Here is a 25,000-nt window from a genome sequence, read left to right as displayed (position 1 = left end):
GGTGCGGGGGTGCGGGGGACTGCACCAGAGAGGTGCGGGGGACTGCACCAGAGAGGTGTGGGGGACTGCACCAGAGGGGTGCGGGGCTGCGGGGGACTGCACCAGAGAGGTGCGGGGGTGCGGAGGACTGCATCAGAGAGGTGCGGGGGTGCGGGGGACTGCACCAGAGAGGGGTGCGGGGGTGCGGGGACTGCACCAGAAAGGTGCGGGGTGCGGGGGACTGCACCAGAGAGGTGCAGGGGTGCGGGGGACTGCACCAGAGAGGTGTGGGGGACTGCACCAGAGAGGTGCGGGTCTGCGGGGGACTGCACCAGAGAGGTGCAGGGGTGCGGGGGACTGCACCAGAGAGGTGCAGGGGTGCGGGGGACTGCACCAGAGAGGTGTGGGGGACTGCACCAGAGAGGTGCGGGGCTGCGGGGGACTGCACCAGAGAGGTGCAGGGGTGAGGGGACTGCACCAGAGAGGTGCGGGGCTGCGGGGGACTGCACCAGAGAGGTGCGGGGGTGCGGGGACTGCACCAGAGAGGTGCGGGGGACTGCACCAGAGAGGGGTGCGGGGACTGCACCAGAGAGGTGCAGGGGTGCGGGGGACTGCACCAGAGAGGTGTGGGGACTGCACCAGAGAGGTGCGGGGCTGCGGGGGACTGCACCAGAGAGGTGCGGGGGTGCGGGGGACTGCACCAGAGAGGTGCAGGGGTGCGGGGGACTGCACCAGAGAGGTGTGGGGGACTGCACCAGAGAGGTGCGGGGCTGCGGGGGACTGCACCAGAGAGGTGTGGGGGACTGCACCAGAGAGGTGCGGGGCTGCGGGGGACTGCACCAGAGAGGTGCAGGGGTGCGGGGACTGCACCAGAGAGGTGCGGGGCTGCGGGGGACTGCACCAGAGAGGTGCGGGGTGCGGGGACTGCACCAGAGAGGTGCGGGGTGCGGGAACTGCACCAGAGAGGTGCGGGGGTGCGGGGAACTGCACCAGAGAGGTGCAGGGGTACGGGGACTGCACCAGAGAGGTGCAGGGGTGTGGGGAACTGCACCAGAGAGGTGTGGGGGACTGCACCAGAGAGGTGTGGGGGACTGCACCAGAGAGGTGTGGGGGACTGCACCAGAGAGGTGCGGGGAACTGCACCAGAGAGGTGTGGGGGACTGCACCAGAGAGGTGTGGGGGACTGCACCAGAGAGGTGCGGGGAACTGCACCAGAGAGGTGTGGGGGACTGCACCAGAGAGGTGTGGGGGACTGCACCAGAGAGGTGTGGGGACTACACCAGAGAGGTGCGGGGGACTGCACCAGAGAGGTGCGGGAACTGCACCAGAGAGGTGTGGGGGACTGCACCAGAGAGGTGTGGGGGACTGCACCAGAGAGGTGCGGGGGACTACACCAGAGAGGTGCGGGGTGTGGGGGACTGCACCAGGGAGGTGTGGGGGTGTGGGGGACTGCACCAGAGAGGTGTGGGGGTGTGGGGGACTGCACCAGAGAGGTGTGGGGGTGTGGGGGACTGCACCAGAGAGGTGCGGGGGTGCGGGAACTGCACCAGAGAGGTGCGGGGGTGCGGGGAACTGCACCAGAGAGGTGCGGGGGTGCGGGAACTGCACCAGAGAGGTGCGGGGGTGCGGGGACTGCACCAGAGAGGTGCAGGGGTGTGGGGAACTGCACCAGAGAGGTGTGGGGGACTGCACCAGAGAGGTGTGGGGGACTGCACCAGAGAGGTGTGGGGGACTGCACCAGAGAGGTGCGGGAACTGCACCAGAGAGGTGTGGGGGACTGCACCAGAGAGGTGTGGGGGACTGCACCAGAGAGGTGCGGGGAACTGCACCAGAGAGGTGTGGGGGACTGCACCAGAGAGGTGTGGGGGACTGCACCAGAGAGGTGCGGGGGACTACACCAGAGAGGTGCGGGGGTGTGGGGGACTGCACCAGAGAGGTGTGGGGGACTGCACCAGAGAGGTGTGGGGGACTGCACCAGAGAGGTGTGGGGGACTGCACCAGAGAGGTGCGGGGAACTGCACCAGAGAGGTGTGGGGGACTGCACCAGAGAGGTGCGGGGCTGCGGGGGACTGCACCAGAGAGGTGCAGGGGTGAGGGGACTGCACCAGAGCGGTGCGGGGCTGCGGGGGACTGCACCAGAGAGGTGCGGGGTGCGGGGACTGCACCAGAGAGGTGCGGGGGTGCGGGGAACTGCACCAGCGAGGTGCGGGGGTACGGGGAACTGCACCAGAGAGGTGCGGGGGTGCGGGGAACTGCACCAGAGAGGTGCGGGGGTGCGGGAACTGCACCAGAGAGGTGCAGGGGTACGGGGGACTGCACCAGAGAGGTGCAGGGGTGTGGGGAACTGCACCAGAGAGGTGTGGGGGACTGCACCAGAGAGGTGTGGGGGACTGCACCAGAGAGGTGTGGGGGACTGCACCAGAGAGGTGCGGGGAACTGCACCAGAGAGGTGTGGGGGACTGCACCAGAGAGGTGTGGGGGACTGCACCAGAGAGGTGCGGGGAACTGCACCAGAGAGGTGTGGGGGACTGCACCAGAGAGGTGTGGGGACTGCACCAGAGAGGTGCGGGGACTACACCAGAGAGGTGCGGGGGTGTGGGGGACTGCACCAGGGAGGTGTGGGGGTGTGGGGGACTGCACCAGAGAGGTGTGGGGGTGTGGGGGACTGCACCAGAGAGGTGCGGGGACTGCACCAGAGAGGTGCGGGGGACTGCACCAGAGAGAGGTGCGGGGGTGCGGGGGACTGCACCAGAGAGGTGCGGGGGACTGCACCAGAGAGGTGTGGGGGACTGCACCAGAGGGGTGCGGGGCTGCGGGGGACTGCACCAGAGAGGTGCGGGGGTGCGGAGGACTGCATCAGAGAGGTGCGGGGGTGCGGGGGACTGCACCAGAGAGGGGTGCGGGGGACTGCACCAGAAAGGTGCAGGGGTGCGGGGGACTGCACCAGAGAGGTGCAGGGGTGCGGGGGACTGCACCAGAGAGGTGTGGGGGACTGCACCAGAGAGGTGCGGGGCTGCACCAGGGGACTGCACCAGAGAGGTGCAGGGGTGCGGGGGACTGCACTGCACCAGAGAGGTGCAGGGGTGCGGGGGACTGCACCAGAGAGGTGCAGGGGGGGGACTGCACCAGAGAGGTGCGGGGCTGCGGGGGACTGCACCAGAGAGGTGCGGGGGTGCGGGGGACTGCACCAGAGAGGTGCGGGGACTGCACCAGAGAGGGTGCGGGGACTGCACCAGAGAGGTGCAGGGGTGCGGGGGACTGCACCAGAGAGGTGTGGGGGACTGCACCAGAGAGGTGCGGGGCTGCGGGGGACTGCACCAGAGAGGTGCAGGGGTGCGGGGACTGCACCAGAGAGGTGCAGGGGTGCGGGGACTGCACCAGAGAGGTGTGGGGGACTGCACCAGAGAGGTGCGGGGCTGCGGGGACTGCACCAGAGAGGTGTGGGGGACTGCACCAGAGAGGTGCGGGGCTGCGGGGGACTGCACCAGAGAGGTGCAGGGGTGCGGGGACTGCACCAGAGAGGTGCGGGGCTGCGGGGGACTGCACCAGAGAGGTGCGGGGGTGCGGGGACTGCACCAGAGAGGTGCGGGGCTGCGGGGGACTGCACCAGAGAGGTGCGGGGTGCGGGGGACTGCACCAGAGAGGTGCGGGGTGCGGGGGACTGCACCAGAGAGGGGTGCGGGGTGCGGGGACTGCACCAGAGAGGTGCAGGGGTGCGGGGGACTGCACCAGAGAGGTGTGGGGGACTGCACCAGAGAGGTGCGGGGCTGCGGGGGACTGCACCAGAGAGGTGCAGGGGTGCGGGGACTGCACCAGAGAGGTGCAGGGGTGCGGGGGACTGCACCAGAGAGGTGTGGGGGACTGCACCAGAGAGGTGCGGGGCTGCGGGGACTGCACCAGAGAGGTGTGGGGGACTGTACCAGAGAGGTGCGGGGGACTGCACCAGAGAGGTGCGGGGGTGCGGGGGACTGCACCAGAGAGGGGTGTGGGGGACTGCACCAGAGAGGTGCAGGGGTGCGGGGGACTGCACCAGAGAGGTGTGGGGGACTGCACCAGAGAGGTGCGGGGCTGCGGGGGACTGCGCCAGAGAGGTGCAGGGGTGTGGGGACTGCACCAGAGAGGTGCAGGGGTGCGGGGACTGCACCAGAGAGGTGTGGGGACTGCACCAGAGAGGTGCGGGGCTGCGGGGACTGCACCAGAGAGGTGCAGGGTGCGGGGCACTGCACCAGAGAGGGGTGCGGGGGACTGCACCCGAGAGGTGCGGGGGTGCGGGGGACTGCACCAGAGAGGGGTGGGGGACTGCACCAGAGAGGTGCGGGGTACTGCACCAGAGAGGTGCGGGGGACTGCACCAGAGGGGTGCGGGGCTGCGGGGGACTGCACCAGAGAGGTGCGGGGGACTGCACCAGAGAGGTGCGGGGGACTGCACCAGAGAGGGGTGGGGGACTGCACCAGAGAGGTGCGGGGTACTGCACCAGAGAGGTGCGGGGGACTGCACCAGAGGGGTGCGGGGCTGCGGGGGACTGCACCAGAGAGGTGCGGGGGTGCGGGGGACTGCAACCTTTTGGTTACTGGCCCAACGCTCTAACCACTAGGCAACCTGCCGTATAGACTGGATAAACATTTGTAGACTGGATAAACATTTGTAGACTGGATAAACATGTATAGACTGGATAAACATGTATAGACTGGATAAACATTTGTAGACTGGATAAACATTTGTAGACTGGATAAACATGTATAGACTGGATAAACATGTATAGACTGGATAAACATTTGTAGACTGGATAAACATGTATAGACTGGATAAACATGTATAGACTGGATAAACATTTGTAGACTGGATAAACATTTGTAGACTGGATAAACATGTATAGACTGGATAAACATGTATAGACTGGATAAACATTTGTAGACTGGATAAACATTTGTAGACTGGATAAACATGTATAGACTGGATAAACATGTATAGACTGGATAAACATTTGTAGACTGGATAAACATGTATAGACTGGATAAACATTTATAGACTGGATAAACATTTGTAGAATGGATAAACATTTGTAGACTGGATAAACATTTGTAGACTGGATAAACATTTGTGAACTGGATAAACATTTATAGACTGGATAAACATGTATAGACTGGATAAACATGTATAGACTGTATGTATCGAATTGAATAAAAGTTTATTCATCACATGCACAGGTATAAACGGTACAGTGAAATGTTTACTTGCGAGCTCCCCTCAACAGTGCAGTACAAATATCAATATTAATATTAATCACTTGTAATCAATAGTAATCAATAGTCAAATCCCCAAAATATAAAGTTGTAATAAAAGTAGCGTACAATGTTTACGTGTAGAGATTTGTTTATGTCTGTGTCACAGGACGTTGGTGGCACCTTAAGATGGGCTCGTGGTAATGGTGAATGGACTCTCCTGGGTGTGTGTGTGTGTGTGTGTGTGTGTGTGTGTGTGTGTGTGTGTGTGTGTGTGTGTGTGTGTGTGTGTGCGTGCGTGCGTGCGTGCGTGCGTGCGTGCGTGCGTGCGTGTGTGTGTGATATCCTGGGTGGCTATATAAAGTAGAGTTGATATCAATTGAATTCTAACGCTGTATCGCTTGTCACACTAAATGTAATTCCCTTTTATCTCTGTCTGTGTGTGTGTGTGTGTGTGTGTGTGTGTGTGTGTGTGTGTGTGTGTGTGTGTGTGTGTGTGTGTGTGTGTGTGTGTGTGTGTGTGTGCGTGTGCGTGCGTGCGTGCGTGCGTATCCTGGTGTGTGCTATATAAAAAGTAGAGTTGATATCAATTGAATTCCTATCTCTGTCTGTGTGTGTGTGTGTGTGTGTGTGTGTGTGTGTGTGTGTGTGTGCGTGCGTGCGTGCGTCGCTTGTCACACTAAATGTAATTCCTTTTATCTCTGTCTGTGTGTGTGTGTGTGTGTGTGTGTGTGTGTGTGTGTGTGTGTGTGCGTGCGTGCGTGCGTGCGTGCGTGCGTGCGTGCGTGTGTGTGTCTGTGTGTGTGTGTGTGTGTGTGTGTGTGTGTGTGTGTGTGTGTGTGTGTGTGTGTGTGTGTGTGTGTGTGTGTGTGTGTGTGTGTGTGTGTGTGTGTGTGTGTGTGTGTGTGTGTGTGTGTGTGTACACGGTGCGAGGGACAGGTATATAGACAGGCAGTAGCTGCCCCTGGAGATGGATGGAGACTATAAACACTGCCACTCTAACTGGCTTTCAGACTGGAGAGGAAGGGAGGGAAAGCGGGATGGAGGGAGGGGCAGGGAAACAGAGACTGATGAGAGAGAGAGAGAGAGAGAGAGAGAGAGAGAGAGAGAGAGAGAGAGAGAGAGAGAGAGAGAGAGAGAGAGAGAGAGAGAGAGAGAGAGAGAGAGAGAGAGAGAGAGAGAGAGAGAGAGAGAGAGAGAGAGAGAGAGAGAGAGAAAGAGTCTCTTCCTAGCATGTTTCTAGCCCTCAGAATATCAAGTTTAGCTCTTTGAATGCTAAGACTTACAGTCATAAAGCCTATTCTTTCTCAAATCAATTCAGATTCCATATGCAGCTCAATCAATATGCCACTATTGGCATTTGGTCTTGATCTCGGTCTTGAGAGACCGAGACAGGCAGGAATGTTTTGTTTATTCACACTTATCTCAAATTGATTTACAGTCACACACGCACACAGCACAGCGTACACACACACCCTCAGGAAGGCATGCATTCATGTGCACACACACACACACACACACAACATTGTATGTTACTCGAGTCATGTGACTTGAATGACAAAGACAGCCTGATATCGCAAACATTATTTCCTTAGATATGAAATCAGCCGTGTCAATGTTTTCACCATCAAGCCTTTTTATGTCATGTGAAGTATTAACTATTATGGGCTGTGTCACTGGTCAAAAGTAGTGCTCTGGTCAATAACAGTTCACTGCAGGGAACAGGGTGCCATTTGAACTGTAGACTAACTGTACTAAGTTACTCCTGTCCTGTTTTTGCTTTTAGAGTGTTGAGTCTGACTGATTGTTTTGAGAGCGCCCTCTCTCTGTTGGAGGGTGAACTGCAGTCAATGGACACAGCACCACTACCAGACTGTATCAAGGAATGCTATGTGTATTACTATACCACTGCTTCTGTGTGGTTTAACATGGTAGCACAAAAGTCAATGAGGTGTTATGGGGTGAAATACTAACAATTATCATCAAATAGATTTTTATGAGGAAAAACAACAACTTTTGAGTGAACTTATGAAAAAAGTTGAATACATTTTGTGTAAATGTCACATACTTTCTGAGCGTGAACCATCTTGCTTAAGAACACAATGTTTACCAGATTATTTTTTGGGTCTCTTTTCCAGACTGTTCCCCTGAGTGTGGATAAACACACAGAGCTGATGACGAGCGTCCTCGTCGACCAACGGCTGACTGAGCTGCAGCTGAAGGGCGGGGCCTGGCTGGCAGGGCTGACCACATCAGGACTGGCACAGCGATCCCCAAACTGCAGGTACCACCAGCTACCCTGTCCATAGAGTTGGATAGAAGGTGCACTTTCCCTCAATGGAGCTTCCCATGCTGTCACAGAAGTGGCCATTGCAAAGATAGATGAGCTCTCTAGTACATATCCATGACCCTGTCCCATCAGTGCGTCCAAATGAAAATTGAATTCAAATAGATGATCCTATCATGGATATAACGTATGAGAAATGTATTTGAAAACGGTTCCTATTATAACACATCAATCCTCTATCTCTTTCATTAAATCAATGAATCCTAACTTACACTTTAAGTAAAATATTAACTGAGTCATGCCATGTCAATGGGAGTGAAAATTCGACTGAAGTGGAAGTTAGGATTCACTCCTATATAATCATATCCTTTATGACCTTTGAACCCTGTGCCCCTCAGGGCTGCGACCTCTGACCTCTATGATAGTGTGGACAACGCCCTCCACCGCCTCGTACATGTGTCCAATCACAGAGGCAGCGACCTGGAAGTCCTCTATCGATTGGCTGCCATGGTGGACAAACTGGAAAAAGGTAGGAGAGAGGGAGGGAAGATCTGAATGAAATGGAACACTAGTATAGCGTTGTACTGTGTTGTGTTGTATCACAGAGGGAAGAATGGAGATAGAGGGAGTAGGTGGAGGGATGGAGGAGGAGGAGTGCAGGGGGATCCCTCTCTTTACTCCTTCCCTCCGCTTTCTCTCTTTCCCCAATCTCTGTCATCCCTTCCTCTATCTCCCTCCATCTCTTTCGCTATTCCTCTTCCTCTTCCCCCTTCCCCTCTTTCCCACTTCCTCTCTCTTTCTGATTCCCCCCATTTACCTTTCTCCCCTTCCCCTTCTTTCCCCTCCTCATCCACTCCCTTCATCCTCTACCCCCCCTCTTTCTCCCTACAGCAAACTCTATCTATTATGGTGTAGGATGCTGAGTTCAGGGAGGCAGTGCGTGGCCGTGTTAACGGGTGTGGAGGAGACCTACCTGCCCCTCTTGGAGGGTCCAGACACCCCGTCCCCCCTTCCGGGGGGAAGCAGACCTCCTTTTCCACAACTTGGCCAGCTTCAGCGCCTTCCACTCGCAGAACCTCCTCCCAGCCATGGAGGGAGCTCTACTGCAGAGTCTGCTGAAACAGGACATCTTCAGTAAACGTGTGAGTGGGTCACATAGAGTTGGATAGAGGGATGTTTTAGCATGGGCAGCACCATCGAGAAGTAGAAGAAGAGGAAATTGACTCCTTTATTCTATCTCTCCCCCTCTTTCTCTCTGGCTCTCGCTCACTCTTTATTCCTCTTTCTCCCTCTCAAACAAAGAGAGAGGTGTTTTTCCAGTACCCTCACTGCATATAGTAAGGACCAAACCAGAAGTGGACTCCTTGTTGGTCACTTAGGCTGCAGACTTCTTCAAGGTAAGAAAACGTTCCATTCAAAAAACATTATTACAGCATCAGTGGAGGCTGGTGAGGGGAGGAAAGCTCATAATAATGGCTGGGATTTTGAGCTGTTTCATATAGTAAAGGCTTATTAGCACTGCATTGTATACCCTACAATAACTCATTAATGTTGGATTACCCTAAAACCAATCACCAGACTTTCAATATATTATAATAGCCCGTCTGATACATACACAGGGCAATGTCTGATCACAGCTTTAAACTGAGTAAACAAGGAGACCATCACACAGATGGTATTAGCAGAGATCTGAGGGTAGAATGTTCACTGTAGTTATCTAAATCGACCACCGGGTGGCAGTAGAAGATGCCTAAAAGTACCGGTACTGTATCATGAAAATGATGATGTGAGAACAATGATGATGGTGATGATGATTTGGTGGGAGGCTTGGCCAAATCTGTATATTTAATAGGATTTTTTTTGTATTTGTAGTTTTGTTTTATGGACTGGAGTTGCAAGTATTGCACTGTGTTTGTTATGTCTGTTCTGTTTGTTGATAATTTGTATGTTATGTGAAGAAAAAAATTAGATTGATGATAATGACCATAGATGGCTGAAGTCCTCTCCTTTCCCTCTCCTCCTCCTCGTCCCTCCCCAGCTCAGACTCCTTGCCACCCCTCCTCTCTCTCTCCTGTCCTTCCCCCACTGTCTCCAGTCCCCTACACAGACTGGAACAGTAATGTGATGTTCTGGAGGAGCTGGGAGGGCTAAACCACTCCTATGACTCCTTCCTCTCCGTCCTCAGACACGCCCAGCGCCACGGTGAGGACCTCCGGGCCAGCGACCTCATCGTCGGGTGTCCGGTGAGAATGCTAGATTTAGATTAATCTAGATTAGATTTAGATGAGTATAGATTAATCCCAACACTGGTATAACGCTCCCAGACTAGTGACAAGGTTTCAACCCTAAACTATTGTGTCTCAAATGGCACCATATTCCCTATATAGTGCCCTTCTTTTGATCATAGGGCTCTGGTCAACAGTAGTGCTCTATATAGGGAATAGGGTGCACACAAACACTCACACACATACATACACACACGCACAAGCATAAACATAGGATGGCATGTTAACACACACTCACACATTGAGACTCTCACACAGAGAGGTAGCTAGCTGAGCGGTAGCTAGCTAAATAACTGAGTGGTGGAGGAGGTTTGACACACAGCTCTCTGAGCGGTAGCTAGCTGAGTGGTGGAGGAGATTTAACACACAGCCCTCTGAGCTAGCTAGCTAAATAACTGAGTGGTGGAGGGGTTTGACACACAGCTCTCTGAGCGGTAGCTAGCTGAGAGGTAGCTAGCTAAATAACTGAGTGGTGGAGGAGGTTTGACACACAGCTCTCTGAGCGGTAGCTAGCTGAGAGGTAGCTAGCTAAATAACTGAGTGGTGGAGGAGGTTTGACACACAGCTCTCTGAGCGGTAGCTAGCTGAGAGGTAGCTAGCTAAATAACTGAGTGGTGGAGGAGGTTTGACACACAGCTCTCTGAGCGGTAGCTAGCTGAGAGGTAGCTAGCTAAATAACTGAGTGGTGGAGGAGGTTTGACACACAGCTCTCTGAGCGGTAGCTAGCTGAGAGGTAGCTAGCTAAATAACTGAGTGGTGGAGGAGGTTTGACACACAGCTCTCTGAGCGGTAGCTAGCTGAGAGGTAGCTAGCTAAATAACTGAGTGGTGGAGGAGGTTTGACACACAGCTCTCTGAGCGGTAGCTAGCTGAGAGGTAGCTAGCTAAATAACTGAGTGGTGGAGGAGGTTTGACACACAGCTCTCTGAGCGGTAGCTAGCTGAGAGGTAGCTAGCTAAATAACTGAGTGGTGGAGGAGGTTTGACACACAGCTCTCTGAGCGGTAGCTAGCTAAATAACTGAGTGGTGGAGGAGGTTTGACACACAGCTCTCTGAGCGGTAGCTAGCTAAATAACTGAGTGGTGGAGCTTTAACACACAGCTCTCTGAGCGATAGCTAGCTAAATAACTGAGTGGTGGAGGAGATTTAACACACAGCTCTCTGAGCGATAGCTAGCTGAGAGGTAGCTAGCTAAATAACTGAGTGGTGGAGGAGATTTGACACACAGCTCTCTGAGCGGTAGCTAGCTGAGAGGTAGCTAGCTAAATAACTGAGTGGTGGAGGAGGTTTGACACACAGCTCTCTGAGCGGTAGCTAGCTGAGAGGTAGCTAGCTAAATAACTGAGTGGTGGAGGAGGTTTGACACACAGCTCTCTGAGTGGTAGCTAGCTGAGAGGTAGCTAGCTAAATAACTGAGTGGTGGAGGAGGTTTGACACACAGCTCTCTGAGCGGTAGCTAGCTAAATAACTGAGTGGTGGAGGAGGTTTGACACACAGCTCTCTGAGCGGTAGCTAGCTAAATAACTGAGTGGTGGAGGAGGTTTGACACACAGCTCTCTGAGCGGTAGCTAGCTAAATAACTGAGTGGTGGAGGAGATTTAACACACAGCCCTCTGAGCGATAGCTAGCTAAATAACTGAGTGGTGGAGGAGATTTGACACACAGCTCTCTGAGCGGTAGCTAGCTGAGAGGTAGCTAGCTAAATAACTGAGTGGTGGAGGAGGTTTGACACACAGCTCTCTGAGCGGTAGCTAGCTGAGAGGTAGCTAGCTAAATAACTGAGTGGTGGAGGAGGTTTGACACACAGCTCTCTGAGCGGTAGCTAGCTGAGAGGTAGCTAGCTAAATAACTGAGTGGTGGAGGAGGTTTGACACACAGCTCTCTGAGCGGTAGCTAGCTGAGAGGTAGCTAGCTAAATAACTGAGTGGTGGAGGAGGTTTGACACACAGCTCTCTGAGAGGTAGCTAGCTAAATAACTGAGTGGTGGAGGAGGTTTGACACACAGCTCTCTGAGCGGTAGCTAGCTAAATAACTGAGTGGTGGAGGAGGTTTGACACACAGCTCTCTGAGAGGTAGCTAGCTAAATAACTGAGTGGTGGAGGAGATTTGACACACAGCTCTCTGAGCGATAGCTAGCTAAATAACTGAGTGGTGGAGGAGATTTAACACACAGCTCTCTGAGCGGTAGCTAGCTAAATAACTGAGTGGTGGAGGAGGTTTGACACACAGCTCTCTGAGCGGTAGCTAGCTGAGAGGTAGCTAGCTAAATAACTGAGTGGTGGAGGAGGTTTGACACACAGCTCTCTGAGCGGTAGCTAGCTGAGAGGTAGCTAGCTAAATAACTGAGTGGTGGAGGAGGTTTGACACACAGCTCTCTGAGTGGTAGCTAGCTGAGAGGTAGCTAGCTAAATAACTGAGTGGTGGAGGAGGTTTGACACACAGCTCTCTGAGCGGTAGCTAGCTAAATAACTGAGTGGTGGAGGAGGTTTGACACACAGCTCTCTGAGCGGTAGCTAGCTAAATAACTGAGTGGTGGAGGAGGTTTGACACACAGCTCTCTGAGCGGTAGCTAGCTAAATAACTGAGTGGTGGAGGAGGTTTGACACACAGCTCTCTGAGCGGTAGCTAGCTAAATAACTGAGTGGTGGAGGAGATTTAACACACAGCCCTCTGAGCGATAGCTAGCTAAATAACTGAGTGGTGGAGGAGATTTGACACACAGCTCTCTGAGCGGTAGCTAGCTGAGAGGTAGCTAGCTAAATAACTGAGTGGTGGAGGAGGTTTGACACACAGCTCTCTGAGCGGTAGCTAGCTGAGAGGTAGCTAGCTAAATAACTGAGTGGTGGAGGAGGTTTGACACACAGCTCTCTGAGCGGTAGCTAGCTGAGAGGTAGCTAGCTAAATAACTGAGTGGTGGAGGAGGTTTGACACACAGCTCTCTGAGCGGTAGCTAGCTGAGAGGTAGCTAGCTAAATAACTGAGTGGTGGAGGAGGTTTGACACACAGCTCTCTGAGAGGTAGCTAGCTAAATAACTGAGTGGTGGAGGAGGTTTGACACACAGCTCTCTGAGCGGTAGCTAGCTAAATAACTGAGTGGTGGAGGAGGTTTGACACACAGCTCTCTGAGCGATAGCTAGCTAAATAACTGAGTGGTGGAGGAGATTTAACACACAGCCCTCTGAGCGATAGCTAGCTAAATAACTGAGTGGTGGAGGAGGTTTGACACACAGCTCTCTGAGCGGTAGCTAGCTGAGAGGTAGCTAGCTAAATAACTGAGTGGTGGAGGAGGTTTGACACACAGCTCATGTTACATGACCCTCACATCACTGGACAGGTCAAAATACAACATGAAGTGGTTTGGGGGACGGTAAACTGTGCATGTCTGTGTGTGTAAGTGTGGTAAATTATAGGTCATGATCTGACAGTCAGTATGTTGTTGTAGTGTTTACATGACACATGTGTGTGTGTGGGTGTTTCCTTACGTGCGTGTGCTTGCCTATGTGTGCATCTGTTAGGTCCCGGTAGCGGGGGGGTGGAGAGCTGGTGAGTCAGGTGTGTGGGAGGACCAGGAGGAAGAAGACCGGGGTGTGTTCCTCTATCAACCCCTCTTCGTCTTCACCAAGCAGAAGTGCATGGGACACACCGCCTACAGCTTCAAACACAGCACCAAGGTAACAAACACCGACTTAGACATAGGAACGCTGTATGCAAACACACACACATACATGCAGTACAGACACACGTACATACGCACACATTCACAATGACACACATGCTCACACACACGTATGTTCTCAAATAAACACGACACCTACAGAGGAATGACAGAGTAAATCCATAACTTCAAAACTGCAGTTATATGAGAAAAAGATGCATCCACTGTATGTATGCCTCTCTCTCTCTCTCTCTCTCTCTCTCTCTCTCTCTCTCTCTCTCTCTCGCTCTCTCTCTCTCTCTCTCTCTCTCTCTCTCTCTCTCTCTCTCTCTCTCTCTCTCTCTCTCTCTCTCTCTCTCTCTCTCTCTCTCTCTCTCTCTCTCTCTCTCTCTCTCTCTCTCCGTCTCTCTCTCCATCTCCATCTCCGTCTCTGTCTCTGTCTCTCTCTCCATCTCTCTCTCTCTCTCTCTCTCTCTCTCTCTCTCTCTCTCTCTCTCTCTCTCTCTCTCTCTCTCTCTCTCTCTCTCCGTCTCTCCATCTCCATCTCTCTCTCTCTCTCTCTCTCTCTCTCTCTCTCTCTCTCTCTCTCTCTCTCTCTCTCTCCGTCTCTCCGTCTCTCTCTGTCTCTCTCTCCATATCTCTCTCTCTCTCTCTCTCTCTCTCTCTCTCTCTCTCTCTCTCTCTCTCTCTCTCTCTCTCTCTCTCTCTCTCTCTCTCTCTCTCCCATCTCTATCTATCTCTGTCTCTCTCTCTCTCTCTCTCCGTCTCTCTCTCCATCTCCATCTCCGTCTCTCTCTCTCTATCTATCTCTGTCTCTGTCTCTGTCTATCTCTCTCCATCTCCGTCTCTCTCTCTCTCTCTCTCTCTCTCTCTCTCTCTCTCTCTCTCCTCTCTCTCTCTCGCTCCGTCTCTCCGTCTCTCTCTCTCTCTCTCTCTCTCTCTCTCTCTCTCTCTCTCTCTCTCTCTCTCTCTCTCTCTCTCTCTCTCTCCATCTCTCTCCGTCTCCATCTCTCTCTGTCTCTGTCTCTGTCTCTCTCTCTCTCTCTCTCTCTCTCTCTCTCTCTCTCTCTCTCTCTCTCTCTCTCTCTCTCTCTCTCTCTCTCTCTCTCTCTCTCTCTCTCTCTCTCTGTCTCTCTCTCTGTCTCTCTGTCTCTCTCTCATATCTGATAGAGACCATGTGCATTGGTCTGTCCAGTAAGATACTGCTAGATGTCACAGGAGCACCAGAAACATCTGAAATGGACTCTATCTACAGTCTGAATGACAGAGGTACAAATGCACTCACACACACCTTAACGGACCATATGATTACCTTATGTGAATTGTATCTCTATCCACAGTAAAACAAGATACTTTACCTACACCTTAACCAACTACATTTAAACTCAGTTTTTCACAATTCCTGACATTCAATCTGAGTAAAATTCCCTGTCTTAGGTCAGTTAGGATCACCACTTTATTTTCAGAATGTGAAATGTCAGAATAATGGTGGAGAGAATGATTTATTTCAGCTTTTATTTATTTCATCACATTCCAATGTGGGTCAGAAGTTTACATACCCTCAATTAGTATTTGTTAGCATTGCCTTTAAAATGTTTAACTTGGGTCAAACGTTTCGGGTAGCCTTCCACAAGCTTCCCACAATAAGTTGGGTGAATTCTGGCCCATTCCTCCTGACAGAGCTGGTGTAACTGAGTCAGGTTTGAAGGCCTCCTTGCTCGCCTACACATTTTCTATAGGATAGAGGTCAGGGCTTTGTGACGGCCACTCCAATAGCTTGACTTTGTTGTTCATTTTGCCACAACTTTGGAGGTATGCTTGGGGTCATTGTCCATTTGCAAAACCCATTTGCGAACAAGCTTTAACTTCCTTACTGATGTCTTGAGATGTTGCTTCAATATATCCACATAATTTTCCCCCCTCATGATGCCATCTATTTTGTGAAGTGCATCAGGCCCTCCTGCAGCAAACCACCCCAACAACATGATGCTGCCACCCTCGTGCTTCACGGTTGGGATGGTGTCCTTCGGCTTGCAAAGCCTCCCCCTTTTTCCTCCAAACATAATGATGGTCATTATGGCCAAACAGTTCTATTTTTGTTTCATCAGACCAGAGGACAATTCTGCAAAAAGTACGATATGTGCAGTTGCAAACCGTGGTCTGGCTTTTTTCTGGCGGTTTTGGAGCAGTGGCTTCTTCCTTGCTGAGCAGCCTTTCAGGTGATGTCGATATAGGACTCGTTTTACTGTGGATATGGATACTTTTGTACCTGTTTCCTCCAGCATCTTCACAAGGTCCTTTGCTGTTGTTCTGGGATTGATTCGCACTTTTCGCACAACAGTACATTCATCTCTAGGAGACAAAACACGTCTCCTTCCTGAGCGGTATGACGGCTGCTTGGTCCCATGGTGTTTATACTTGCGTACTATTGGTTATACAGATGAACGTGGTACCTTCAGGCATTTGGTATTTGCTCCCATGGATGAACCAGACTTGTGGAGGTCTTGGATGATTTATTTTGATTTTCCCATGATGTCAAGCAAAGAGGCACTGCGTTTGAAGGTAGGCCTTGAAATACATCCACAGGTACACCTCCAATTGACTCAAATTATGTCAATCAGCCTATCAGAAGCTTCTAAAGCCATGACATCATTTTCTGGAAATGTAAGGGGTGCGTACTAGTGGCAGAGAAGTTGCAGGAGGGCAAAAACGGTGTTTCTAACTGCGCAGTTTAATAATAAAAACCACCGGAAAACAGAACAATCAATAAATGGGTACAAAACAAGATGCACACCAGACATAACGTGCACGGGCACTTACAATAAACAATACCGGACAAGGACATGGGGGGAACAGAGGGTTAAATACACAACATGTAATTGATGGAATTGAAACCAGTTGAGTGGGAAGACAAGACAAAACAAATGGAAAATTAAAGGTGGATCGGCGATGGCTAGAAGACCGGTGACGTCGACCGCCGAACTTCGCCCGAACAAGGAGAGGGACCAACTTCGGAGGAAGTCGTGACAGGAATTTCCCAAGCTGTTTAAAGGCACAGTCAACTTAGTGTATGTAAATCTCTGACCCACTGGAATTGTGATACAGTGAAATAATCTGAAAATTACTTGTGACATGCACAAAGTTGATGTCCTAACCGACTTGCCAAAACTATAGTTTGTTAACAAGAAAATTGTGGAGTGGTTGAGAAACTAGTTTTAATGACTGCAACCTAAGTGTATGTAAACTTCTGACTTCAACTGTATCTCCCTGGGAATAGTAATATTTCACTTTATAGAATTGTCCTCTGTCTTTCTGCGGTGATCCAATTTTAATTTCATTATAAACACTTTATTGGCAGGCCACTGACCCTCCCCCACCACCTCTCTATCTCTTTTTCTTGCCCTCCCTCCCTCCCTCCCTCCCTCCCTCCCTCCCTCCCTCCCTCCCTCCCTCCCTCCCTCCCTCCCTCCCTCCCTCCCTCCCTCCCTCCCTCCCTCCCTCCCTCCCTCCCTCCCTCCCTCCCTTATCCTTTCTGTCTTTCTCTCTTGCTCTCTCTCTCTGTCTCTCTCTCCATATCCCTCTTTATCTCCCTTTCTCATTCACTCATTCTCGCTCTCCCTCTCTTTCTCTCACTCGCTCTCTATAGTTCACAGTAGCTGTTCAGACTCCTCCTCTGTTGGCAGTCAGAAGGAGGGGGAATCCCCAGCGTCTGGGAGGGGACACACACAGGTGAGTTACACACACTTATACCCACACTCCCTCACTCACTCACTCACACACACACATACACACACATATACACACGCAACCACATTCACACTGTGCTTTAAATGCTATGGTTGCTGTTTGTCTCTACAGCATCAGTCTCCTTCCACTGCAGTGTAATCTTGATCTCAGCGACAAACACGAGTGATCTTATCTTACACCTACTGTCATCTCTTTCTGTTCCTCTATATCTCCTTTTCTCTTCCTTTCCTTCTGCCCTGTCAACCCGCAATCCCCCCTCTCTCCTTTTAACTCCCAAACCAGCCGCCTTGTAATCTACATTCTCTTCTAGAGAAGACTGTATTGAGATGTCTCAATCGTACTCTACCTGAATACACACATGATGTGCCACAGAACTCTTTCTGGTAAACATCTAACACCCAAGCCTTTCTCAACCTCTCTCTTTTAACTCTCATCCCTTTCTGTCCAGAAACTGGATTCCGGACTCCAAAACAACGTACATTTTACATTTACATAAGGGTGAAACTGAACATAAAGCAAACAAAGAGACATTACGGCTCTAACTAACCCAGGATCTAGCATCAACAGAGCCTGCTGTGGGTGGCCATGTTGGATCGGCCGGACACAGTTGCTCGCAGAGTCATTGATACCGTGGACACTCCAGCCACACAGAAGGAGCATTGTCCTCCCTCTGCGGCTCCCCGCTAGGCCAAACCACTCTGTCTGAACCACTGACTGGCAGCCATGGCCTAGTGTGTGTATGTGTGTGTGTATGCGTGTGTGTGTATGCGTGTGAGTGTATGTGTGTGTGTGTATGTGTATGTGTGTATGCGTGTGTATGTATGCGTGTGTGTTTGTGTGCAGGCGTGCATGTGTGTGTGTATGCGTGTGTGTGTATGCGTGTGTATGTGTGTGTATGCCTGTGTATGTGTATGTGTGTATGCGTGTGTATGTGTGTGTGTTTGTGTGTGTATGCGTGTGTGTGTGTGTGTGTGTGTGTGTGTGTGTGTGTGTGTGTGTGTGTGTGTGTGTGTGTGTGTGTGTGTGTGTGTGTGTGTGTGTGTGTGTGTGTGTGTGTGTGTGTGTGTGTGTGTGTGTGTGTGTGTGTGTGTGTGTGTGTGCACTATAGCGTATAGTGGCTTTATTGGACTTCATTAAAATATATCCTTTCATGATGCTGTTTATACAGTGCAGGTTGGTTGGGATGTTAGTAGTGTAGATTCTGTCTGTGTGACTGTATATGTGGTATAGCCTAGACTAGGTGCGATTGGGATCTATGCAAATTAGTATGTCTGGCCCTGGATGCATGAGCACACACAGTATGCAGAGTGTGGAACACACACACACACACACTGCCGACAGTCTTATTGTGGTATAGACAGTAGAGTACTGTTCTGACACTGTGGCCATCGTACAGCTCAGTACAGTATAGACCAACCAGGTGACATATATGAACCAACGACAGGAATGGCGCTCTACTATCCATAGGCCTAGTCTGGACCAAATAATAACATGGAAAGATAATGTAAACATCGTATAAGAACCAAACTATTCATCCAAGCACCTAGAATCAAATCAGCTGTTAAGGCTGTGAGGAGAGACTATCAAACTATTCATCCAAGCACCTAGAATCAAATCAGCAATTAAGGCTGTGAGGAGAGACTATCAAACTATTCATCCAAACACCTAGAATCAAATCAGCTGTTAAGGCTGTGAGGAGAGACTATCAAACTATTCATCCAAGCACCTAGAATCAAATCAGCAATTAAGGCTGTGAGGAGAGACTATCAAACTATTCATCCAAGCACCTAGAATCAAATCAGCTGTTAAGGCTGTGAGGAGAGACTATCAAACTATTCATCCAAGCACCTAGAATCAAATCAGCAATTAAGGCTGTGAGGAGAGACTATCAAACTATTCATCCAAACACCTAGAATCAAATCAGCTGTTAAGGCTGTGAGGAGAGACTATCAAACTATTCATCCAAGCACCTAGAATCAAATCAGCAATTAAGGCTGTGAGGAGAGACTATCAAACTATTCATCCAAGCACCTAGAATCAAATCAGCTGTTAAGGCTGTGAGGAGAGACTATCAAACTATTCATCCAAGCACCTAGAATCAAATCAGCAATTAAGGCTGTGAGGAGAGACTATCAAACTATTCATCCAAACACCTAGAATCAAATCAGCTGTTAAGGCTGTGAGGAGAAACTATCAAACTATTCATCCAAGCACCTAGAATCAAATCAGCTGTTAAGGCTGTGAGAAGAAACTACCAAACTATTCATCCAAGCACCTAGAATCAAATCATCTGTTAAGGCTGTGAGGAGAGACTATCAAACTATGTTTCTTCAACTGGTTTGTTAGAGTGTTGGGTCTTTTCAGTGACTATTTGATTGATTGATTTTGTTATCCTTCTCTTCCATATATGCTATACTTTTATATTTACCAAGTGTACAAACGTTTTGTTTGCGATCATGAGCTAATAACGCAATATGACGTTGGTTAGGTATAGTGTGTAAAATGTGTAATGTGTGATTCTACAGTGCCTTGCGAAAGTATTCGGCCCCCTTGAACTTTGCGACCTTTTGCCACATTTCAGGCTTCAAACATAAAGATATAAAACTGTATTTTTTTGTGAAGAATCAACAACAAGTGGGACACAATCATGAAGTGGAACGACATTTATTGGATATTTCTAACTTTTTTAACAAATCAAAAACTGAAAAATTGGGCGTGCAAAATTATTCAGCCCCTTTACTTTCAGTGCAGCAAACTCTCTCCAGAAGTTCAGTGAGGATCTCTGAATGATCCAATGTTGACCTAAATGACTAATGATGATAAATACAATCCACCTGTGTGTAATCAAGTCTCTGTATAAATGCACCTGCACTGTGATAGTATCAGAGGTATGTTAAAAGCGTGGAGAGCATCATGAAGAACAAGGAACACACCAGGCAGGTCCGAGATACTGTTGTGAAGAAGTTTAAAGCCGGATTTGTATACAAAAAGATTTCCCAAGCTTTAAACATCCCAAGGAGCACTGTGCAAGCGATAATATTGAAATGGAAGGAGTATCAGACCACTGCAAATCTACCAAGACCTGGCCGTCCCTCTAAACTTTCAGCTCATACAAGGAGAAGACTGATCAGAGATGCAGCCAAGAGGCCCGTGATCACTCTGGATGAACTGCAGAGATCTACAGCTGAGGTGGGAGACTCTGTCCATAGGACAACAATCTGTTGTATATTGCACAAATCTGGCCTTTATGGAAGAGTGGCAAGAAGAAAGCCATATCTTGAAGATATCCATAAAAAGTGTAGTTTAAAGTTTGCCACAAGCCACCTGGGAGACACACCAAACATGTGGAAGAAGGTGCTCTGGTCAGATGAAACCAAAATTGAACTTTTTGGCAACAATGCAAAACGTTATGTTTAGCGTAAAAGCAACACAGCTCATCACCCTGAACACACCATCCCCACTGTCAAACATGGTGGTGGCAGCATCATGGTTTAGGCCTGCTTTTCTTCAGCAGGGACAGGGAAGATGGTTAAAATTGATGGGAAGATGATGGAGCCAAATACAAGAAAGAAAGAAAGAAAGAACCTAATGGAGTCTGCAAAAGACCTGAGACTGGGACGGAGATTTGTCTTCCAACAAGACAATAATCCAAAACATAAAGCAAAATCTACAATGGAATGGTTCAAAAATAAACATATCCAGGTGTTAGAATGGCCAAGTCAAAGTCCAGACCTGAATCCAATCAAGAATCTGTGGAAAGAACTGAAAACTGCTGTTCACAAATTCTCTCCATCCAACCTCACTGATCTCGAGCTGTTTTGCAAGGAGGAATGGGAAAAATGTCAGTCTCTCGATGTGCAAAACTGATAGAGACATACCCCAAGTGACTTACAGCTGTAATCGCAGCAAAAGGTGGCGCTACAAAGTATTAACTTAAGGGGGCTGAATAATTTTGCACGCCCAATTTTTCAGTTTCTGATTTGTTAAAAAAGTTTGAAATATCCAATAAATGTCGTTCCACTTCATGACTGTGTCCCACTTGTTGTTGATTCTTCACAGAAAAATACAGTTTTATATCTTTATGTTTGAAGCCTGAAATGTGGCAAAAGGTCGCAAAGTTCAAGGGGGCCGAATACTTTCGCAAGGCACTGTAAATAATATGCTTGTAGCTTTTATTCACAGTTTGCACCTACATCACTCGCCCACGTCGTTGCTTTTTATCATCAATGTTCTACAGACGCCGTAGCCATATTGATCCCCAACGTAGATTGAGGCACAGTCATACTGAACGGGGGCTGATCTAACTGACACTATAGTGGTTTGGAAATACGATGACAATGCTAAAGTAGGCAAATGATTAGTAGGAAACAACTTTGCCATCATTATGATGTTGTCAAATTGACTTTAGAGAGACAACAATGTTGCCATTAACTAGCAAGTTTGTAAAAAATAGCTAGCAATGCTAACATTAGCAAACTAAAATGCAGTGCTGTCCCCTTAATCTTAGCTAGCTAGCTAAAGTTATATTGCATCTAAAGCCAATCTGATAACATCCCAATGATGACAAAAGGTTTTCCTATTTATTATTTGCCTCCTTTTGAGATGTCATTGTGTTTCAAAGCCACTGTAATGCACTTTTGATTAAATCTTCATTAGCGGCAATTGACAATGCATCGAGTAGAACACTCAGTCGGGCTTTAGTCCTAAAACAAATGTTCAAAACAACAGTGACAAAAAAATGTACTCCATGATGACGTTATTCGAAATGAATGAAAGTTAGCAAGTTCCAAAAGTTTTTGTCATGAATTTATAGATTGTGTATTTTTGAATGCAATACTAGCCTATGCCTCCAACTTTTTGTCAAGTCAGTTAAGAACAAATTCTTATTTTCAATGACAGCCTAGGAACAGTGGGTTAACTGCCTGTTCAGGGGCAGAACGACAGGTTTGTACCTTGTCAGCTCAGGGGTTTGAACTTGCAACCTTGCAGTTACTTGTCCAACACTCTAATCACTAGGCTAGCCTGCCACCCCAACTCAATACAATACAATGAGTGTTGGGTTCAGTTACAATAAGTTACATGTATAAGTATAAAAGTAATTCTAAGCTAGTTAAAGTTGGCACCAAACAGTATTTAAATCATGTTATTGTACAATATGCAGTAAGCTATTGATTGGGGACCATACTTAGGCAGCCTTTTTCCCTCCACGCCTAACATCCTCAGATAGCAGCCAGCTATCTGTCTCTCTCATTGTCTGGTTTCATGGGTCTCATAGGAACTCCCCATATCTAAATTCAAAAGGATATTGAACCCATTGAATCGATATTTACAGTAATTTGTCTAACTGGAAGTTATGCAGTACCACACTACTAACTTGGTGCTACAAAATTTATACTCATTATATTGGGAGAGGTATGTACTACAGAATATACAATTCATTATATTGGGAGAGGTATGTACTACAGAATATACAATTCATTATATTGGGAGAGGTATGTACTACAGAATATATACTACATTATATTGGGAGAGGTATGTACTACAGAATATTTACTACATTATATTGGGAGAGGTATGTACTACAGAATATACAATTCATTATATTGGGAGAGGTATGTACTACAGAATATACAATTCATTATATTGGGAGAGGTATGTACTACAGAATATATACTACATTATATTGGGAGAGGTATGTACTACAGAATATATACTACATTATATTGGGAGAGGTATGTACTACAGAATATACAATTCATTATATTGGGAGAGGTATGTACTACAGAATATATACTACATTATTTTGGGAGAGGTATGTACTACAGAATATATACTACATTATATTGGGAGAGGTATGTACTACAGAATATATACTACATTATATTGGGAGAGGTATGTACTACAGAATATATACTACATTATATTGGGAGAGGTATGTACTACAGAATATATACTACATTATATTGGGAGAGGTATGTACTACAGAATATATACTACATTATATTGGGAGAGGTATGTACTACAGAATATATACTACATTATATTGGGAGAGGTATGTACTACAGAATATATACTACATTATATTGGGAGAGGTATGTACTACAGAATATATACTACATTATATTGGGAGAGGTATGTACTACAGAATATATACTACATTATATTGGGAGAGGTATGTACTACAGAATATATACTACATTATATTGGGAGAGGTACACTACTGTTCAAAAGATATTCCATAAAAAAAATCAGACGTTTCCAGTTACAATAGCCATTTCCAACATTAACAATGTCTACACTGTATTTCTGATCAATTCAATGTTCTTTTAATGGGACAAAAAATGTGTTTTTCTTTCAAAAACAAGACCATTTCTAAGTGACATTTCTAAGTGACCCCAGACTTTTCAACGGTAGTGTAAATAAAAGTTTTATTTTCATGTGTTTTTGTAAGTGCCATCTTACATAATGCAGTTTTAAGCACAAAATATACTTATGTTTTTAAAATAATTAGGAAATGCTTGTTCTGTTTGTGGTTCAATGTTTGCATGCTATGTGGTCGCAGGTATCGGACTTCAATTGTACTTACACCATTTGTACCTGTATTTTTAAATTCAAACTGGAAGGAAGCCATTCAACTCAAATACCTGTATTGCTTGGTATCAGAAAATGTTGTCATGGAGGTCATACTTTGCATTCAAAGTGACATAAACCAATGTACAGTATTAGCATTTTAGTCAAATAGGCAGGCACAGTGTATTTACAGTGTAGCTAAACATTGTTACATATAGTTACTACCGTAATAACATCTGTTGCCAGTTTGTGTACTTGAACAATCAATGCACAGAAATGCACTAATGTTTTTACAAGTGTATTTACTGTATTTACTGTGACTTTATCCCCCTAGACCAGCAGCAGTTAAACACCAAACCTATCAGCAAAACCTGACTAGACAACTATGCAGAGGGAGTGAAATACTCCACAGAGAAAGGGGGAGAGATAGAGATAGAGAGAGAAAGTGGAGCGAAACAGGAAGGGGCTGATCGTCTGAGTGAAAGGGGGGAGCGACAGAGGAGAGGAGGAGAGGGACAGAAGACAGTAGAGGGGTATGATGGGAAAGGAGAGAGGGCGAGGGGCAGACAGAGAGGCACAGAGAGGGGAGAAGAAAATGAGGGAGACGGGAGAATAGAGAGGGGGCTTATAGAAACCCAGAGAGAGAACAGGGGAAGACACAAAGAACCAGGGTGGTATAGAGGTATAGGCAGGCAGAAAGAAAGTGGAGAGAGAGTTAGATAAGTTTTTCTTTTTGCAAGGCAGAAATGAGCAGGGGGGAGAAGGGGGCGAGAGAGGGAGAGAGAGAGTATGTGAGAAAGGGGCAGAGGGAGAGAGTGAGGCAGAGAGAGAGAGAGAGAGAGAGAGAGAGGGGGGGGGGGGGCAAAGGGAGAGAGTGTGAGGCAGAGAGAGAGAGAGAGGGGGGAAGAGAGAGGGGCAGAGGGAGAGAGAGAGAGAGAGAGAGAGAGAGAGAGAGAGAGAGAGAGAGAGAGAGAGAGAGAGAGAGAGAGAGAGGGGAAGAGAGAGGGGCAGAGGGGTAAAGGGGGATGTTGACAAAGCAGAGAGAGTCTAGTTGAACAAAGAGAACGTGGAGAGAATGAGCCGGGTGCAACATCAAAGGGATTTTTCAGGCCTGGTTACCGGGACAACAGACATTTGCATGCGATTAGCTTTTTACATCATATTAAGAAGGGGAGGGGGGAGGGAGGAAAGGGGGGGCAGGGAGCTATAGATCATACAGGGTGAGTGAGAGAACAAGATGGTGTGGGTAAAAAGAG

At 48.6% G+C, this 25,000-nt stretch overlaps 2 protein-coding genes across 2 annotated transcripts in view; one reads left to right on the top strand and one right to left on the bottom strand.

Annotated features, from left to right (window-relative positions):
- LOC124008885 (vegetative cell wall protein gp1-like) overlaps positions 1 to 7,287 on the bottom strand; it is a 16,731-nt gene extending 9,444 nt beyond the window's left edge. Inside the window, exons 1-11 of the mRNA XM_046320481.1 lie at positions 7,270 to 7,287; positions 4,449 to 4,501; positions 4,176 to 4,255; positions 2,752 to 2,917; positions 2,558 to 2,613; positions 2,299 to 2,346; positions 2,145 to 2,231; positions 1,618 to 1,665; positions 1,351 to 1,428; positions 1,000 to 1,047; positions 49 to 220 (exon numbers count right to left, since the gene is read on the bottom strand). Of these exons, the coding sequence (XP_046176437.1) occupies positions 49 to 220; positions 1,000 to 1,047; positions 1,351 to 1,428; positions 1,618 to 1,665; positions 2,145 to 2,231; positions 2,299 to 2,346; positions 2,558 to 2,613; positions 2,752 to 2,917; positions 4,176 to 4,255; positions 4,449 to 4,501; positions 7,270 to 7,287 (854 nt within the window). The remainder of the gene's footprint in view (positions 1 to 48; positions 221 to 999; positions 1,048 to 1,350; positions 1,429 to 1,617; positions 1,666 to 2,144; positions 2,232 to 2,298; positions 2,347 to 2,557; positions 2,614 to 2,751; positions 2,918 to 4,175; positions 4,256 to 4,448; positions 4,502 to 7,269) is intronic.
- The window catches only part of LOC124007899 (zinc finger protein 219-like), a 92,403-nt gene that overhangs the window by 14,309 nt on the left and 53,094 nt on the right, over positions 1 to 25,000 (top strand). The window contains 8 exon segments of the mRNA XM_046318759.1: positions 7,340 to 7,485; positions 7,887 to 8,017; positions 8,380 to 8,630; positions 8,791 to 8,885; positions 9,674 to 9,731; positions 13,288 to 13,443; positions 14,598 to 14,696; positions 17,074 to 17,156. Coding sequence (XP_046174715.1) covers positions 14,688 to 14,696; positions 17,074 to 17,156 — 92 coding nt within the window. The 5' untranslated portion in view covers positions 7,340 to 7,485; positions 7,887 to 8,017; positions 8,380 to 8,630; ... (2 more) ...; positions 13,288 to 13,443; positions 14,598 to 14,687.

This window comes from Oncorhynchus gorbuscha, linkage group LG21, assembly GCF_021184085.1.
Source record: "Oncorhynchus gorbuscha isolate QuinsamMale2020 ecotype Even-year linkage group LG21, OgorEven_v1.0, whole genome shotgun sequence".
In the NCBI taxonomy this organism is placed as follows: domain Eukaryota; kingdom Metazoa; phylum Chordata; class Actinopteri; order Salmoniformes; family Salmonidae; genus Oncorhynchus; species Oncorhynchus gorbuscha.
Note: the sequence above shows the minus strand (reverse complement) of the source record. Positions and strands in the feature narration are given on the sequence as shown.